Source organism: Mustelus asterias, chromosome 11, assembly GCF_964213995.1.
Source record: "Mustelus asterias chromosome 11, sMusAst1.hap1.1, whole genome shotgun sequence".
NCBI classification, from domain to species: Eukaryota; Metazoa; Chordata; class Chondrichthyes; order Carcharhiniformes; family Triakidae; genus Mustelus; species Mustelus asterias.
In genome coordinates, this window is record NC_135811.1 from 3,409,704 (window position 1) to 3,429,277 (window position 19,574).

A 19,574-nucleotide genomic window follows, 5' to 3' on the forward strand; every position below is an offset into this window, starting at 1 on the left:
CTCTTGTGTAACCAGAGAGAATGGGATTAGCTTAAAATGGATCAATTCAGCTGGCTTAATGGAATTCATTTTGCTTTCCTGTAATGACAGAGATTGGGATGTTCGCTGATTGGCAGAGTTGATGGCAAACCATCATCTTCCTGTATTCCCAAGCCTGGCTCACAGGGCTGAAATTCATTCCATCACACTACTTGTTGGTTCAGCTCACTGCCTTAACAGTGTCTCACTCCAGTAGTGACCAGCTCTTTAAGTCTGACTCACTGTATCATGGTTAATGAACTTCAGAGCTCACATTCAGCCTAAAGAAAGTAAAATAAATCCCCATGGTGAGTATGAAGACACCATGTGAGTCTGTAACAGCTCACAGTGGCTTTTGGCACTTTTCAGTAAACGAGTGACTACAAAAATTTTGTTTAACAAGTACAGGAGAAAATTGTATTGAAAATGTCAGAAGCCTGAAGGCACTCTCCCTGTATAAAGGGGATAGCTGACAGATCTTGGTGTTTCACACTGACATCATTCATTTATCGTCTAACTGTGATGTGGGCCATGGCCATGAACCCTGATGAATAAACACAAGCTCAATGCAGTAAAACAGAGCGTGAACCAACAACAACTTGCATTTATATAGCACATATCATGTCAGAAAATGTCCCAAGGCCCTTCAAAAATGCGAAATCAGACAAAAAAATTGATGTAAATCAAAAAAGTTGTTATTAAAGGGAGTACCAAAAAGCTTAGCCAATGAGGCGATTGAGGAGGACCTCAAAAGAGGAGTGGTGGAGACATTTGCCATGTCTCTAAGACATGAAGGAGATCATAAACGGTTTAATTCAAATTTTATCTTTTTAGCAAATGTAAAAAACTGGTCCTTGCTCAGCCAAAAGATGGCTGCTACAAGCCACATCACTCACAAGTTGGCTACAGTTGTAGACATTTCCAACAGTAGTTACAGGACAAAAGCTCAACCCTCATCCTTGTGGAACCTCACAGCTCTCATTTTGAGGACAATTAGAATCAATGAAACCAGAGACCAGCTTGTCTCCCCAACCTAGTCCTATATTAAAGGAAAAGCCATTGAAACTTATTGTACCTGCAGAAGCGCTAAACAACCACCATCTGTCTCCTAAGCTGAACAATGGATTTTGACCAGAGACATAGAAACTACTTGTTAGACTGCAACTGACACATTAATGGGAAACATCATGTGACCGAAGCATCTGGCCTTTGAAAAGGTTTAATATTACATTTATAGACTCACAACTTAGTCTGCTGTTTAAACTCCAGCCTGCAAACCTCAAAGCAGGACTCCAGGCTGACCAACAACCTGCATCAAGTCTAAGCCTCCTCAGAGCCTGTTTCTCTGCAAGGTTCTTGCCATCGCCTGCTGAGCAGACTAAGTCTCAGTATACCAACCTCATCTCGTTTCATCATCATTAACTTTAAAGGAATTCTGCAAATCCTGCTTTAGCCAGCCGAACCCATCTAAATTGTTGCTCTTCCATGAAGGAACCCTCATTGGACTCTGACTTTCTGGACTCTTGCAATCATGTCAACTGATATCCATGTTTGTAGTGCTTCTTCTTTTAAGTTATTCATAGTTGTATAAACTCCGCTTTCCTATATTCATATTATGTGCTTGTGTGTGTATGAAGTTGTGATAATTCCCTGGGTTTGAATGTGTGAATAAATTATACTTCTTTTTTCTGTGCTGTACTGTTCTATGTTCTATGATTTAACCCCGAACGGAATGTTCTGTAAGCCATTTTAAAATTTGGCATCACAAACAGAGGGTTTAGGGAAAAGAGCCACAGCCTATTTCAAAAATTAAAACATCTCTGCTTTCGGACTGACAACAAGAAAACAAAAGAGTTCAGTTTTGCCTGCCTCCCTTATCCGTAACAAGTTTAAAAAGGGTCTTCCAGATTTTGACTGAAATCTTAACAGCCAGGGTGGGACGCCAAAATTCTTCACGGTATATTCTTGGTATACAGCAAGATTTACATTTATCTACGTAGAATTAGGTTTTATTTCTAGAGGGATGGAACAGAAAGGATTGCTCTCTTTCCTCTTGACAAAAGAAGCTGAGGGAGGAAACCAGAGCACCCGGAGGAAACCTACGCAGACACCGGGAGAACGTACAGACTTGCACAGACAGTGACTCGAGGCCAGAATTGAACCCGGGTCCCTGGTACTGTGACTGTGCCACCGTGCTGCCCTGCTGTACCTAATAGGGCATTTAAAATTATGAAACATTTTTGATCGAGTGGATACAGAGAGAACGTATCTTCTTTTGGGGAAGAGCATAACTAAAGGCCATCTGCATAAGATAGTCACTCAGATATCCAATAGGGAAATTCAGAAGAAACTGATTTTCCCAAAGAGTGGTGAGAATGAGAAACTCGCTACCACAGGGAGTGATTGAAGCAAATAACATAGATTCATTTAAGGGGAAATTAGACAAAAATGTGAGGCATAAAAGCAGAAAATACTGGAAAAACCTAGCAGTTCTGGCAGCGTCTGAGAAGAGAGAAACAGAATTAACATCTCGAGTCCGTATGACTTCTTCAGAGCTCTGAAGAAAATCACACAGATTTTTCTCTTCACAGATGCTGCTAGACCTGCCGAGTTTTTCCAGCATTTTCTGTTTTTATTTCAGATTTCCAGCACCCACAGTATTTTGCTTTTATTTAAGAATGGGTGGTTGCAATGGTAGGTTTAGATGAAAAAAGCTGGGAGAAGGTGCAAAAGGAGCATAAACACTGGCATGGATTCGCTGGCCAAATGGCCTGCTTCTGAGCCATAAATCCAATGTAATTGCAAAGCTTATGCTGATGTGTTCACGTCCTACTAGCAAAATAAGCTTAATTATATACAAGCTGGAACAGACAGGGGCACAGGTTGAGAGGATAAAAGATAGTGCATGGTCAAGCAATTGAGCGATTGGAATACAAGCAGCGGAATTTGAAATTTTAAAAACATACAGAAAAAGGAGACAATAACAAAGAAAAAGAATTCCACTTGACACCTGAGCCCGCTCCGCTATTCACTTACATCGTGACTGATTTAATTGTGGCTTTAACTCCACTTTCCTGCCTGCTCCTGTAATTCCTGACACTCTTGATAATCAAACTTTCCCTTTTGGGGAACTGGGAGTTTGCGCACAAAGGTGATCGGTGAGGGGGTCTTGGTAAAGGATAGGGTATGAACAGCGGGAGTCTTGGATAAGCCCAAATTTGTAGATGATGGTGGATTGGAGCCAGGCCAGAAGAGCGTTGGCAAAGTAGAGTCTGAGGATGATAATGAGGGTTTTCACAGCAGATGGGTTGGGACCAGATGCAGATGGAAAATGTTACAGCTGTAGAAGTAGGCCGTCTTGAAGAGATGGATGCTCAAATCAGGATCAGTCAAGGTGCTGAGGTTGCAAATACTTTATTTTATTCTGAGACGCAGCTGAGAATGGCGAATGAGTTGGTGGCAAGAATATGAAATTTGTGAAGGGGTCAAAGATGGTGTGGCCAGACTTCCTAATGTTTAACTGGAAGTGTTTGTGGTTCATCCAGGACTGTCTGAGTGATGGGCAGTCTGACAACACAGAGGTGGTAGAGAGGTAAAACTCACTGTGCATGTGGAATCTAACTTCATGTCTTTGTAATGTCACCGAGAGGCAGTGTGTAAATGAGGAAGATGGTGGTTCAAGATAGATCCTAGGGGATCTCCAGATGTAACAGTGCAGGGGCAGAAGAAGTAAATGCTGTAGACCCTCTGGCTGAAATTCAGGAGGTAAGGATGGAGCCAAGTGATGGCAGTCCCACTCAGTTGGGCAACTAAAACACTAAGGATAACGGTCAACAATGTCAAACGATTCAGACAGTTAAAGGAGGAAGTGGAAAAATAATGCACTGTCATCATAGTAACAGGATGCCGTTTGTGACTTTGGGCTTTTCCAGTGCTGTGAACCTGATTCCAAATCATCATCATCTTGAGTTCTCTACACAAAGGCAGGTCTGATCCACAGCGCCATGACCTCCATCATGGTAGGTCCTAAATTAACCTCAACTGGAATACTTTTCACCAATCTGATGCACACCAGCCATCCAGCCAACTGAGTTGACCAGCCCTCAAAGGAGTCCAAGTTGCTGTGACAACATACACTTTTACATGCATTTTTTAATCTGGAGCTGTGGATAATGAGGTAGAAGCTGCAATTTATTTCCTCACATGGCTGACCGGGAATCTCACCCGCTCTTACCGCCTGCCATTGGCATCTGTTAGAAGGCTTTATAAATTGATATCTGTTTGGCCACATTATGAACGCACCGTCCTCGACCATCATGTCCTGCAATGTGACCTGAACCTCAGAGCTTCTGGCTCAAAGGCAGGGACACTACCCATTGTGCCACAGGATTCAAACAGGGAGCTGCGGGAAAGATTGGCATGGATTTGGGAGCTGACAATACATTCAAAGTGTTTGGAAAGGAAAATAAGTTTAGGGTGATCATTTCTGTGCCAAGGGTGTTTTTCTTTTAATCATGAGGGTAGATTTGTAATGGAGGGGTCAGTAGATGAGGAGAGGGAACCAGTCACAATGTTTGCTCCACTGTGTCCCAGAATGGAAATATGCTGGTCAACAGTTGAGAATGATGGTCTTAGTCTTAGGGAAAAAGAAGAATGTTGATGGGGGTAAGGATTAATGAAGACATCTGGCTGTGGAAAAATCAGGACGATCTTTTTAATTCATAATGGATGGTTTTGGCAGAGGAGAGTGAGGCCTGATTCGGTTGATATGCTCCAGCCGGACATGCTGAAGGAACAATGACTGTTCACAATGATGCAGAGAACCTGATAACCTGTGATTCTGGGCAGTTACACATTGAGTAAGTCTTACCCTGATAAACAGTGATTCTGGGCAGTTACACATTGAGTAAATCTTACCCTGATAAACAGTGATTCTGGGCAGTTACACATTGAGTAAATCTTACCCTGATAAACAGTGACTCTGGACAGTTACTTGTGAGCAACACTTACCCGGAATAAACAGGCACTCCAGGACAAAGCTGCCCGCTTGATTGCTACCTCTTCCACAAATATTCATTCCCTCCACCACTAATGAACTGTGGCAGCAGTGTGTACAATCTACATGATAAATTGCAGGAACTCACCAAGGCTCCTTCGGCAGCACCTTTTAAACCCACAACCGCTACCATCTAGAAAGACAAGCGTAGAAGACACACGGGAACACCACTTGGAAGTTCTCCTTCCAGTCACTTGCTATCCTAACTTGGAAATATATCACCAATATAATATATATATACTGTTGCTTGGTGAAAATCCTGGAACTCCCTCTCTAACAGCACTGTGGGTGTGCCTGCACTGTATGAACTGCAGTGGTTCAAAAAGGCAGTTCACCACCACCTTCTGAAGGGTAATTAGTGATGGGCAATAAATGCTGGCCCAGCCACCGTCGCCCACATCATATAAATGATTTTTTTTTAAAACTCTGTACGCTTGTGCAAAATCATCCTAAACAAACAGTGGTTTTGTACATAAACACACTGTAACTTTAGCCTGCTAATATACCAGAAGCTGTCTGAGATTCCATGATATATGGAGCACATCCTTTTATTTGCCTATTTCAAAAGCTGGTGACATACTTCAGGTACTCACTGATAGGCCACTATTTTTGAATTCGCATAGTGAAATCTACTGTATACCAATCAGGAAATGAAGCTAATAAACTGGACCACAGACATCTCTGTCCACAATCAAAGGGAGCGTTCTTCTTTGATTGGAAATTGAATAGAAATGTGAACATTTCAGTCCTTTTCTTTTAAACTGAAGTAAGGTTTTAAGATTGAAAAATAGGCTTTATCTAAGCCTCGAGGTGAGGGAAAGAAATGGAGAGAGAGGCATAAACCTTTGCACTGAAAGGTTGGGGTTGGGGAGGGCTCAGTGTTGGTGGTCTGCAGTCCAATTTTAGCGTGGCAGGTTTTGTGTGAATGGAAACTAAAAGCTATTAGTGTGTACGTGAGTGTAATGGTCCCCCAGGGGCAGCGTGAAAGGAGCTAGGTGGTGGGAACACAGCAGGTAGTAGCTGAGACAGGGGAGGGGGTCCTTTCAGGTGATCCACTGCCTGTGTGGGATTGTGCAAACTGCTCCACCCCTGCATTGTGTTGTGTAATAAATGATTCTGGACTCCAGAGTCCTACTGATGAACACAGTGTACCAACTGGAGAACAGTTAATTCCAATTCCCCCACCCCCATCCCCCGCTCTGCCCTTAACCATGAATCCACTTACTTGATTAGGGTTAACCCATTCCTTCAATGAACCTATGTGCTTGATCTGTGTTGACTTGTTTCAGTTTTTTTCTTCTCCCTATCGTTTGAGCTCTGAGATGTACAGCTTATTTCAAAGTGCAGTTTGTTGTGTATTTTCTGGATTGCTATTTCTCTTTGCGCACACCCACAGCCGCAGGTAACCCAGCTGGCTTGGGGCTCTTGGGCACTGTGCCTTATTTGTGCTGAATTTGATGAACACAGTTGTGTCATTGAAGGGGTCGCAATTAGCCTCAACACCTGGAGTTGGAAAATTTACCTTCTGCTCCTGATTGTCATCCACAGGCCTTTGCAGAAAGGTGTATGTCTGTGTGTAAACGTGCATATGTGAGTGTGTATACTCATGGTCTTTATGTTCTGAGTAAAGCCACGTTAAAGCACTGGAAATCTGAAACTGCCTTCCCTCAAAGCCGAGGGTCAGTTGAAACTTTCAAGACAGATTGATATCCTTCCCCAACAAAACATTGTCCAAGATGTGGAGCAAATGGGGTTGAGGTACAGACCAACCATGATCTAAGTGAATGCTGGAGCAGGTCCGAGGGGCTGTGTAGAACAGCACTTGATGCCAAACATTAAAGGAGAGATGGAGATGCTGAGGTTCCTCCACCCCTCCCTAACAAGAACAAAGAAAGTGAAGAAATGTGCCTTGTTTTGATCCAACAGCACTTCTGTTCTTTTAAGAATGTTTGTGTTTTTTCATTTCCAGTTCTGTCATGACAGGGACTGCTTGCTGTGGGCATGCCTCACCCTTACGGATCTGGGACCTTCAGAGGTAAGGAACTAAAGAATCCAATATCACAGACGATGGGAGATGTTGGACCCTGAGACCTTTTCGTTTCAGAAATGCAAGAACTTGCAGTTTTGTAATGCCTTTCACAACCTCCGGATGTTCTAAAGCACTTTACAACTAATTAGTTACTTTTGACGTGTAGTTACTGTTGCAATAGTTAATGTGGCTCCCAATTTGTACACAGCAAGCTCTCACAAACAGTACTGTGACAATGAACAGATAATCTGTTTTTAGCGATATTGCAGCACTCCCTCAGCACTGTACCAGAAAGCCAGTCTAGATTTTGTGCACAAGTGTCTGGAGTGGGAATTGAACCTTAGACTTCTATTGGGGGCAAGACTGCTGCCTACTGAGCCAAAGCTGCCAACTTCAGGAAAGACTGGGGGAGGTGAGGAGAGTCACAATATTGAGAAAGTGGGCAAGATTGACTTGGAATAGATGTTACAGTGGTTTCAGTGCAGAGAGGAAGAAGAACATGCAGGGAGCTTAGGAGGGAAAAAGCTGAAACCTCTGGGGTCACTAACCATGATGTGGAGATGCCAGCGTTGAACTGGGGTGAACACAGTAAGAGTTTTAACAACACCAGGTTAAAGTCCAACAGTTTATTTGGTAGCAAATACCATTAGCTTTCGGAGCGCTGCTCCTTCGTCAGATGGAGTGGAAATGTGCTCTCAAACAGGGCACAGAGACACAAAAGCTGTTGGACTTTAACCTGGTGTTGTTAAAACTCTTCCTGTGTCACTAACCATAGCAGCATTGACTGAAGTGAAGAGACAGGAGTTGGAGGCTGTAGATAGGGAGGGTTTTCCTGTAACTATTTCAACGGAAGATGCCAGAAGGCTGATGGCTATCCGTATGAGGTAGGGCAACATTCTGAAGGTGGGAGCAGCTGTTTACTCATGGAGTGACTATTAAGCTAAAGGAAATGTATAGGCCAGTCTTCACTCTGTTGGATGGATAGCACAATGCAGCTGGGGAGCCTGAATCTGTCTGAATAACAAAGCTGTATTAACCAGGATTAGCAACACGGACAGACAGGGTTTGAGTTTATCTCGTGAGGAGGCAACAGAAGATTAGCCTTGTCTAGTAGTTTAATTTCTCTTTTAACTGGTGATCACTCTTCATTTGACTGGCAGGTTGTGGAAGTGGTTTAATGTCAGACTTGCTAAGAAGGGCAAGAGGCAACAGATCTATTTGTAAGAGACAGGTGCCTAGTTTAGGCGTTTTCTGCAGCTGTCCAAAGGTTGTGACAGGGAATTGTAGACTTTTTTCTTTTTCTCTGGTTTTTTTACTCCCTGTGTGCTTTCTCTCTCTTACTTTCTAGCCATAATTGATTTGTATCTCTCTCCCTCTCTCCCTGATTCTTTCTCTGTTTGGATGTGTGTGTTGTCTCTCTCTTGCTCTCTGGTTCTCTCTTAGCTGTCTCACCATTTTTTCCTTCACTCTCTCGTGTCTAGCTTTAGTTGGCACTAATAATTTCTCTCTTGCGAGCATTCTCTTTTCTCTTTCCTTTTTATTTTACCCTCTTTCATTCTTCGCGTTTCTTGCTTCTTGTACTCTCTATTTCAACTTTACTCTCTCCTGAACTGTGGAAAATTGATGAGTATAAATAGGAGTGAGAGAGAGGGAAAGCTACAACTGCTAAATACTGGAGTTTCAAAATACTCCTCTAACTTTGCTCAACCTGTTAGAAACAAGTCAGAGCAGGGTTTGTTTTAGATATGAACATACAAAATAGAGGCAGGAGTAGGATATGTGGCCTCTCGAGCCTGTTCCTCCATTCAGTAAAATCATGGCTGACTGTTTACCTCAATTCCACTCTTCTGCTCTATCCCCATAGCTCTTGATTCCTCGTGTTCGAGAATCTATTGATACAAGTCTTGAATTTACTCATCGATTGAGCATCCACACCCCGCAGGAGTAGAAAATTGCAAAGATTCACAACCCTTTGATTGAAGAAATGTTTCCTCGTCTCAGTCCTAAATAACTAACCCCTTGTTCTGATACTATGACACCTGGTTCTAGACTCTCCAACCAGCAGAAATAGTCTCTCGGCATCTATCCTGTTAAGCCCTGTTAGAATTTTATACAATTCAGTGACCTCGCTTCTCATTTTTTGAACTCCAGACAACTTTTTAATGTAATGCTTCATTTATTCACCTCATATATTTGTCGTGGCAGATGAATGGCAGTGAGAAATTCAAACAGGCGCCTCCATCACCAGCTGCTGCTATAATGTAAAAATACTCAATCACAGTCTACCCACTGCAACATACCTCTGTTTGTTGGCTTATATATGCTGTATTAACTTGGAGTGGGGCCACAGTCGAACACTCCTGGGGAAATAAAACAATTGTTAATAACTTGCATCTAGTCTGAATCCCAATTTAATCAGGATAATTGATAACAGTTTCTGATCTAATCAGGGATGTCAGATGATTTTTGCATTTGGATCAATGAGAGTGAGTTACATGCTGGCTGAATTTGAATTGAGGGTTATGGTGGTTTATATATAGAATAATGGGTACCTGGGAGTGAGACACAGGCTGGAATGTAATCGAGAGGTTTGGTTTATATATAGAATAATAGATACCTAGAAGGAGTGAGTTACAGGCTGAGAATCTAATCAAGTGGTTTGATGGTTTATATATAGAATTATGGATACTCTAGTTACAGGTTGTTGCACTGCATGATTTGGTCAGTGAAGATAATGTAAAAATCTGAAAGTTGATTTATCTTTTTTCCCTTGTTGGTGGGGACCAGATGGGCTGCTGTAAAACAGATGTTTTGCTTTTATCCTTTTATCTTCTGTGTGTATAATCATGCATGTTTTGTGAAAGTACAAAGTAGCCCTGGTACAGGTTTACCTTTTTGAGCCATTGTGATGGCATATGTGTCAGTGTGTATTTTCTTCCACACATAGGGGTCACTTTGGCCTTCCCCTTTTGTATCTCCCATTATCTGAAACTTTTTCTCTGCTTGTCGTGCTATTGAAGCTCATGCCTAGACTTGTGGTGCAGGTTCCCACCATTCAGAACTGTCTGTCAGGTGTTTGTGGATGGGAGAGCCCTTTGATGTAAGCTGGTGATGTCAGTACCAAGCAAGGAGCACACACAAGCAATGCTGACAGGAAGGAGGTTTGCCTCACGTTGTGCACTAAAAGGAGCTACCTGTAGCCATCCAAAAGTTGGGGTGAGATGATCGGCTTTTACTTCTCCCCCACCAACCCCGCTCTTTGTGCCAAAAGTGCTGGGCTTTGCCAGAAACCGAGTTCATTCACATCATCCAACTACTCCTTATCCATGCTGAAACCTAGACAGTGATTGTCGACAGGCAATAGAGACAACCTGACCCTGTCCATGTCACACACACACATGCGCACAAACACACACAAACACACACATACACACACATACATGCTCTTTCTGACAGTTGAATTGATGCTGGTTCATCTAGCTGAGATCAGCTTCCTGAGCACAGACTTTCACATTTGGGAATTCCTGCTCTGTTTGCTCTGCTGATTCAGTGAGTGCCGCTATGTGATCAAATAGGTAGTTTTTAAATACAAATTGCATTGCAGGAGCTGTTTGAAAATATTTTAAAGTTAATAAATGCATCCTTCAGCTAATGCCACTATGCTGTCCATAGCTAGCATAATGGAAACTTGGGAGTGAATTATAGGCTGGAATATATTTTAGGGGTTCAACTAGTCGACATATAGAATAACAGGCACCCTGGAGTGAGTTACAGGTTGGAATTTGTTTTTAGGGGTTTGGATATAGGATAATGGATGCCAGGAATGAACTATAGACATTGTGGGGTTGGGGGTGGAGGTTGTTTTCTTTATTCGGCGCTACAGTTTGAACTGTAGTGTGTGGCATGACTGTGATTCCTTGAAGTTGCATGGTCTCTGAGGTGGGATCTTTTGATGTGATTTTTGCCCTCATCTTTGGTAAGTGATTCTGTAATTTTTTTCTTCACCAAACTGGAAGTTTTGCCTTCCCTTTATCTTTGAACCCTTTGCAGAGATGAGATGAGAAACCACATCAAAGGAGGCATCCTGTTAAATGACTGAAAAAATTCGGAAGTTTGCAAATCCTCCTGGCTCGAAACCAAGGTTCAGGTGGTGCTGGGTGCAGCAATCTGTTACAATACTGACCTTTCACACCCACTGCCTGGACTCCAGTTCAATTCAAGCTGATGAAGTGATAATCTCCTCTCACTGCTGGCTGCACGAGTGTAAAAGGGAAGGTGCTCAGGGCAGTCTTACTAAAAGCTAGCATGCAGGTGCAACAATCAATAACGAAGGTAAATGATCTGTTGGCCTTCATCACAAGGAGATTTGAGTACAGAAGTAAAGATGCCTTAATGCAATTGTATAGAGTCTTGGTGAGACCGCACCTGGAGTATTGTGTACAGTTTTGGTCTCCTTATCTAAGGAAGGATATACTTGCCATTGAGGAAGTGCAACGGAGGTTCACCAGACTAATCCCTGGGATGTCGGGATTGTTTTATGAGGAGAGATTGAGGAGACTGGGCCTATGTTCTCGAGAGTTTTGAAGAATGAACGGTGATCTCATTGAAACTTAGAAAATTCTTACTGGGCATGACAAAGTGGCTAGGGTGGTTCCCTTGTTTGCTGAGTCAAGAACCTCAGGATCTAGGGTAGGCCATTTGAGGCTGAGATGAGGGGGATCTTCTTCAGTCAGAAAGTGGTAAATCTTTGGAATTCTCTGACCCAGAGGGTGGTGGAAGTTCGATCATTGACCATGTTCAAGACAGAAATCAATACATTTCTGGAGATGAATGACATTAAAGGATATGGATTTGGCACGGGAAAGTGGCTTGATGTGGATGATCAGCTGTTAATTAAATGGTAGAGCAGGTTCAACAGGCTGAATAGCTTACTCTTGTTCCAATGTGTCAACCCAGTTCCTGATTGGCACCATCCCATAGCTTTATCCTAACCTGTGCTATACCTGCCCTTGGGGTGCTTGATGGAAGAATGTCGAGGGAGCTTTACTCTGTATCTGTCATTTTACTCTCTCATTGAAAACTCTGCTGCCCATGTCCTAACAATCCCTCTTGGCCATCTCCCCTGTACTTGTCGACCTACATTGATTTCCAGTGAAACAAATCTCTTAATGATCTCACATTTCCCTTTCCTGTAGTTTGTTCCACCCCCTCAACCCTTTGAGATATTTGCACATCACCAATTCTGACCTCTTGTCCATTCCTGATTTGAATCACTCCGCTATTGGTTACCATACCTTCAACTGCCAGGGTCCCAAGCCCTGGAGTTCCCTCCCTAAATCGCTCCACCTGTCTATCTCCTTTTCATTACTTAAGACACTTTTTAAAACCTATCTGCTTCATCAAGCTTATAACCATCTGACCTAATGTCTCCGAACATGTTTTGGTGCTAAATTTGATTTGATAATGCGGTAAAAGCTCCTTGACGTTTACAAGTGCCGAATAAATTAACGTAAGTTGTTATTGTTGCATGCAACCTGTGCTGTTCCTGAGAATGCGTGCACTCTATTTTAACCCATGTTACTCCTGAATTAAGAAAACCTGTTGACTTGCTAAAATATTCTATTCCCTGCAGCTAAGTGGCTGGAATTAATCTATAAATAGTGCAAATAAAAATTTAGTCATCTTAAATTCTGAACAGTTTGAAAAATAAGGGTTGTAAATGTATGAAAGTATTCCACATACAAAACTTGTATCATTCTTAAAGTAAGTGTGTTGACCGAATTACACTGAGTTGACTGAGTGTTGACTTACATTAGAGTCCTAAAGTAAGTGTGTTGACTGTCAAGCATTGTTTATAATGTCGAGTCCCAGGGTGAACTGCATTGTAACACTGGGATAAAAATAAAAAATGCTGGAAATACTTAGCCAGTCGAGCAGCATCTGCAGGAGAGAAACAGAATTAATGTTTCTGGGCTGGTGACCAGCTGACCTGTGTATGAGTCACCATTTCAACTGAGTATGATACAGTGAAAGAAAAAAAGAACTGAATTTCTGTCGCAGCTTTGACAATCTCAGGATGTCTCACAGAATTTTACAGTCAGTGAAGTGTTTTTTGAAGTCACTGCTGTATTGGAGAAAACATGACAGCTAATGTTTGCACAGCAAGATCCCACAAACTGTAATATGCTAATAACTAGGTAATCTGTTTTAGTGATGATTGAGGAATTAATATCAGCCCCCGGACACTGGGGAGAACTCCCCTGTTCTTCAAAAGTTATGAAATCTTTTACGCCCACCTGAGAGGGCACATAGGGCTTTGGTTCATTGTCTCACCTGAAAGACAGCATCTCCAGCACAGGGGTGAAGGTGCTATCTGCCGAGTCTCAGCTAACGCCAGTTAAAATATTTTATTTTGATCAATAAAAGGAACATAACAATAGTGTCTGTAAAGTGTGTGGAAATACATGAGGTTTGTGTGAGTCTAACTTCAAAAGCCAGCTGGGGCCTGAGTGGACAAGGTGTGCATTTGTTGAAAGTTTTTCTTTGATGTCTACAGGTTCTTTGATGCATTTTTGTTCTATTTTTGTAACTGTTGATTTCTTCACACTTAGTGAAGAATAAGGAGAATTTTCTTTTTGTTTTACATCCTATAATGTGTTACTGCTTGTTTTACTTTCTTTTGTTAGTTTGGTGCCAATTTTCTCCCCTCGTCCCTTGCCTACTAGAGTGAACTCCTTGGTGAGCTATTGTTGGTATGGAGCAGGATCCATGAGAAATTCTGACTGTTGGGGTTATTTGGGTCAAAGCCATACTCTGCATCCAAATTGAATTTCTGTTCCCCTGAAAGGCTCAGAATGGTGACGTTAACTGAAAATTTCAAAACTTGTCTTGGGTAAGGAATGAAATAATGGAAGTTGGGTAAATGGAGTTCAGTTACAAATCAACAGCAATCTAGTTGAATGACAGGGCAAGAAAGAAAGACTTAAGAACATTAGGAAGAAGAGTAGGAGTAGACCACACAGCCCATTGAGCCTGTTCTGCCATTCAATCCAATCATGGCTGATCTTGGGCTTCAACTCCATTTCACCCCCCCTCTCCCATATCTCTTACTTCCCTGCAAGACCACAAATCTGTCTATCCCAGCTTTAAATGTACTCAACGGTTGAACACCCACAATCCTCTGGGGTAGTGAATTCCAAAGATTCACAACTGTTTGAATGAATGATTTTTTTTCGCATCTCAGTCCTAAATATTTGACCCCTTATCCTGAGTCTGTGCTCCTTTGTTTAAGCCCCTTCAGAACATTATAGGTTTCAATGAGATCAACTCTCATTTTTTTCTAAACTCCAGACAATATAAGCCCAGTTTACTCAGCCTCTCATTATAGGACAAACCCCTCATCCCAGGGACTAATTGAACCTTCACTGTACCGCCTCCAATGCAAATATATCCTTCCTTAGATGTCGAGACCAAAACTGCACACAGTACGCCAGATGTGGTCTCATCAAGACCCTCGAGTAGTAAGACTTCTTATTCTTGTACTCTAATCCCCTTGCAGTGAAGACCAACGTGCCATTTTTCTTCCAAATTGCTTGTTGACACTGCATGCTAACACTCTGTGTTTCTTGTATGAGCACACCCAAGTTTCATTGAACATAACACTTACCAGTTTCTCACCCTTTAAAAATGTGTTTTTATTCTTACAACCAAAGTGAATGACTTCAAACTTCCCTATATTATGCTCCATCTGTCATATGGTTGCCCGCTCACTTAATCTGTCTATATCTCATTGCAGCCTCCTCTCCACAGCTACCTTTCCACCTAGTTTGGTATCATCAGCAAACTTAGATACATTACTGTTCTTCTCTTCGTCTAAGTCATTAATATAGAATGTAAATAGCTAAGGCCCCAGCAATCATCCTTTTGATACTCCACTATTCACTGCCTGCCAACTTGAAAAAACTCCATTTATACCCACTCTGCTCTCTATCCGTTAACCAATTGTCTTCACACTAACATACCCCAACTCCATAAGCCCTTATCTAACCTATTAACTTTTTGTGTGGCATCTTATCAAGTTTCTTTTGGAAATCCAGGAATACCACAGCTACTCGTTCCCCTTTATCTACCTTGCATGTTACATTCTCAATAAACTCTAATAAATTTATCAAACGGATTTCCCTTTGGTAAAACCATGCTGACTTGCTGTAATCACACATTGCTTTTCTAAGTGCATTAGAACCATAGAACCATAGAACATTACAGCACAGAAACAGGCCTTTTGGCCCTTCTTGTCTGTGCCGAACCATTTTTCTGCCTAGTCCCACTGACCTGCACCTGGACCATATCCCTCCACACCCCTCTCATCCCTGTACCTGTCCAAGTTTTTCTTAAATGTTAAAAGTGAGCCCGCATTCACCACTTCATCTGGCAGCTCATTCCACACTCCCACCACTCCCTGTGTGAAGAAGCCCCCCCTAATATTCCCTTTAAACTTTTACCCCTTCACCCTGAACCCCATGTCCTCTAGTTTTTTTCTCCCCTAGCCTCAGTGGAAAAAGTCTGCTTGCATTCACTCTATCTATACCCATCATAATTTTATACACCACCATTAAATCTCCCCTCATTCTTCTACGCTCCAGGGAATAAAGTCCTAACCTATTCAACCTTTCTCTGTAACTCAGTTTCTCAAGTCCCGGCAACATCCTTGTAAACCTTCTCTGCACTCTTTCAACCTTATTAATATCCTTCCTGTAATTAGGTGACCAAAACTGCACACAATACTCTAAATTCAGCCTCACCAATGTCTTATACAACCTCACCATAACATTCCAACTCTTATACTCAATACTTTGATTTATAAAGGCCAATGTACCAAAAGCACTCTTTACGACCCTATCTACCTGTGACGCCACTTTTAGGGAATTATGTATCTGTATTCCCAGATCCCTCTGTTCTACTGCACTCTTCAGTGTCCTACCATTTACCTTGTATGTTCTACCTTGGTTTGTTCTTCCAAAGTGCAATACCTCACACTTGTCTGCATTAAACTCCATCTGCCATTTTTCAGTCCATTTTTCTAGCTGGTCCAAATCACTCTGCAAGCTTTGAAAACCTTCCTCACTGTCCACTACACCTCCAATCTTTGTATCATCAGCAAATTTGCTGATCCAATTTACCACATTATCATCCAGATCATTGATATAGATGACAAACAACAATGGACCCAGCACTGATCCCTGTGGCACACCACTAGTCACAGGCCTCCACTCAGAGAAGCAATCCTCCACTACCACTCTCTGGCTTCTTCCATTGGGCCAATGTCTAATCCAATTTACTACCTCTCCATGTATACCTAGCGACTGAACCTTCCTAACTAACCTCCCATGCGGTACCTTGTCAAAGACCTTACTGAAGACCATGTAGACAACATCCACTGCCTTCCCTTCATCCACTTTCCTGGTAACCTCCTCGGAAAACTCTAATAGATTGGTTAAACATGACCTACCATGCACAAAGCCATGTTGACTCTCCCTAATAAGTCCCTGTCTATCCAAATATTTGTAGATCCCATCTCTTAGTACTCCTTCCAATAATTTACCTACTACTGACGTCAAACTTACCGGCCTATAGTTTTCCGCATTACTTTTTGAGCCTTTTTTAAACAACGGAACAACATGAGCTATCCTCCAATCACCCGTGGATACTGACATTTTAAATATATCTGCCAGGGCCCCTGCAATTTCAACACTAGTCTCCTTCAAGGTCCAAGGGAATACCCTGTCCGGTCCTGGGGATTTATCTACTCTGATTTGCCTCAAGACAGCAAGCACCTCCTCCCCTTTAATCTGTATAGATTCCATGACCTCCCTACTTGTTTGCCTTATTTCCATAGACTCCATGCCAGTTTCCTTAGTAAATACAGATGCAAAAAACCCATTTAATATCTCCCCCATTTCTTTTGGTTTCATACATAGCCGACCACTCTGATCTTCAAGAGGACAATTTTATCCCTTACTATCCTTTTGCTCTTAATATACCTGTAGAAGCTCTTAAGATTATCCTTTACCTTGTCTGCCAAAGCAACCTCATGTCTTCTTTTAGCCCTCCTGATTTCTTTCTTAAGTAGTTTCTTACACTTTTTATACTCCTCAAGCATATTATTTGCTCCCTGTTGCCTATAGATGTCATACATCTCTCTCTTCTTCTTTATCAGAGTTCCAGTATCCCTCGAGAACCAAGGTTCCTTATTCTTACTCACTTTCCCTTTAATCCTGACAGGAACATACAAACTCTGCACACTCAAAATTTCTCCTTTGAAGGCCTCCCACTTACCAATCACATCCTTGCCAGAGAACAGCCTGTCCCAATCCACGCTTTTTAGATCCTTTCTCATTTCTTCAAATTTGGCCTTTATCCAGTTTAGAATCTCAACCCGAGGAGCAGATCTATCTTTATCCATGATCAAGTTGAAACTAATGGCGTTATGATCACTGGAACCAAAGTGTTCCCCTACACACACTTCCGTCACTTGTCCTAACTCGTTTCCTAACAGGAGATCTAATATTGCATCCTCTCTAGTTGGTACCTCTATATATTGATTTAGAAAATTTTCCTGAACACATTTTACAAACTCTAACCTGTCTAGACCTTTAACAGTATGGGAGTCCCAATCTATATGTGGAAAATTAAAATCCCCTACTATCACAACTTTATGTTTCCTGCAGTTGTCTGTTATCTCTCTGCAGATCTGCTCCCCCAATTCTCGCTGACTATTGGGTGGTCTATAATACATCCCCATTAATGTGGTCATACCTTTCCTGTTTCTCAGCTCCATCCATATGGCCTCGGTAGACAAGTCCTCTAATCTGTCCTGCCTGAGCACTGCTGTAACATTTTCCCTGACTAGCCATGCCACCTCCCCACCCTTCATCCCTCTGCCTCTATCACGTCTGAAACATCGGAACCCTGGAACATTGAGCTGCCAGTCCTGCCCCTCCTGTAGCTATAATGTCATAATTCCATGTGTCTATCCACGCCATCAGCTCATCTGCCTTCCCCACAATACTCCTGGCATTGAAATAGACACACCTCAGAAGATTATTACCACCACACACAACCCTTCTATTTGTGATTTTGCATGAACTATTAACATCATTTATTTTCACCCCCGCTCCACTTACTGCTCTGGCACTCTGGTTCCCATCCCCCTGCAAATCTAGTTTAAACGCTCCCCAATAACACTAGCAAACCTCCCTGCAAGTATATTGGTCCCCTTGTAGTTCAGGTGTAACCCGTCTCTCTTGTACAGGTCCCACCTGCCCCAGAAGATGTCCCAATGATCTAGAAACCTGAAACCCTGCCCCCTACACCGGTTGTTAAAACTCTCTTGATAATAAATTCCAGCAACTGATGTTAGACTGACTGGCCTGTAATTGACTGTTTTCTTGCTCCCTCCTTTCTTGAAAATAGTTTTAACATTTGCCAACTTCCAGTTGAGTGGGACCATTCCTGAATCCAAGGATTTTTGAAAAATCATCTGCAGCCATCTCTTTTAGAATAGAAACAAGGGGGTAGGACATCAGGTCTTGGGGATTTGTTGGACCTTAGTCACTTAAGGTTTTCCAATACTTTATCTCAGCTGATTTTAATTTCCCTAATTTCCTCACTTTTTAGCCCTTAGGTTATCATTTATTTCTCGTATGGAACTTTTGTCTTCCACTGTGAAGATGGTCAGGGTACCAGATCAAAAACCCCAAGGTATATTATGGAGCCAGACTAGACCCCAACAATTTTTCTATTTTGGCATTAATGTGAGGATAGAATGTTTCACTCCAAGCGCGATTCTACTGACAAACCAGGGAGCTTTTATCAAAAATTTTGTTTAACATCACAGTGTAACTATAACAAATGAATTAGCTTAACTTTTAACAATTGAACAATACTTAAGCATGACAAAGCACAATTCTTAACTGCTAACCTATCACTATGAGTTCCAATCAAGCAATGTTTCTCTTATAGACTTAAACCCCTCTTTAAAATTAGTTAGCAAAACACAGGCATACTTGCTTTGACTTATGTTATCAGGCTTGGAGCTTTCAGAAAGCCTTTGGAGAGAGACAGAGAGACATTGCTTTCTTCTGGCAGCCCAGGCAGCAACTGCTCTTAGTTTAAAGTGGAAATGAAACTGTTTTTCCTGCAAGCTTATATCCTCCCGTTAATCACATTACTCTGTCGCTGTTAGTCAACCTAATGAAAACTCGCATGACTCTGCATACCTAGTCTAAAATCCCAAGAGAACCTAAATAAGAAAAAGGTCCATTAACTCTATAAAGTAACACATCCCTAGCTAAAATCAGTTATTATCCTGCATTCTTAGCACCTGCTACATGTTTACCAGACAAATCGACTCCTGTAACTAGACATTGTCTCTTGAAGCAACCGCACCTTAAACATAAAATATATGAAAAT

The 19,574-nt window shown here is 42.0% G+C and overlaps 1 protein-coding gene across 3 annotated transcripts in view; it reads left to right on the forward strand.

The window, feature by feature from the left end:
- fbxw4 (F-box and WD repeat domain containing 4) overlaps positions 1–19,574 on the forward strand; it is a 143,089-nt gene that overhangs the window by 77,616 nt on the left and 45,899 nt on the right. For 2 of the 3 annotated variants that reach the window (XM_078223026.1, XM_078223029.1), the window contains exon 6: positions 7,044–7,109. The exons of the other annotated variant lie outside the window; for it this stretch is intronic. In XM_078223026.1, the coding sequence (XP_078079152.1) occupies positions 7,044–7,109 (66 nt within the window). The remainder of the gene's footprint in view (positions 1–7,043; positions 7,110–19,574) is intronic. 3 annotated transcript variants of the gene reach the window in all.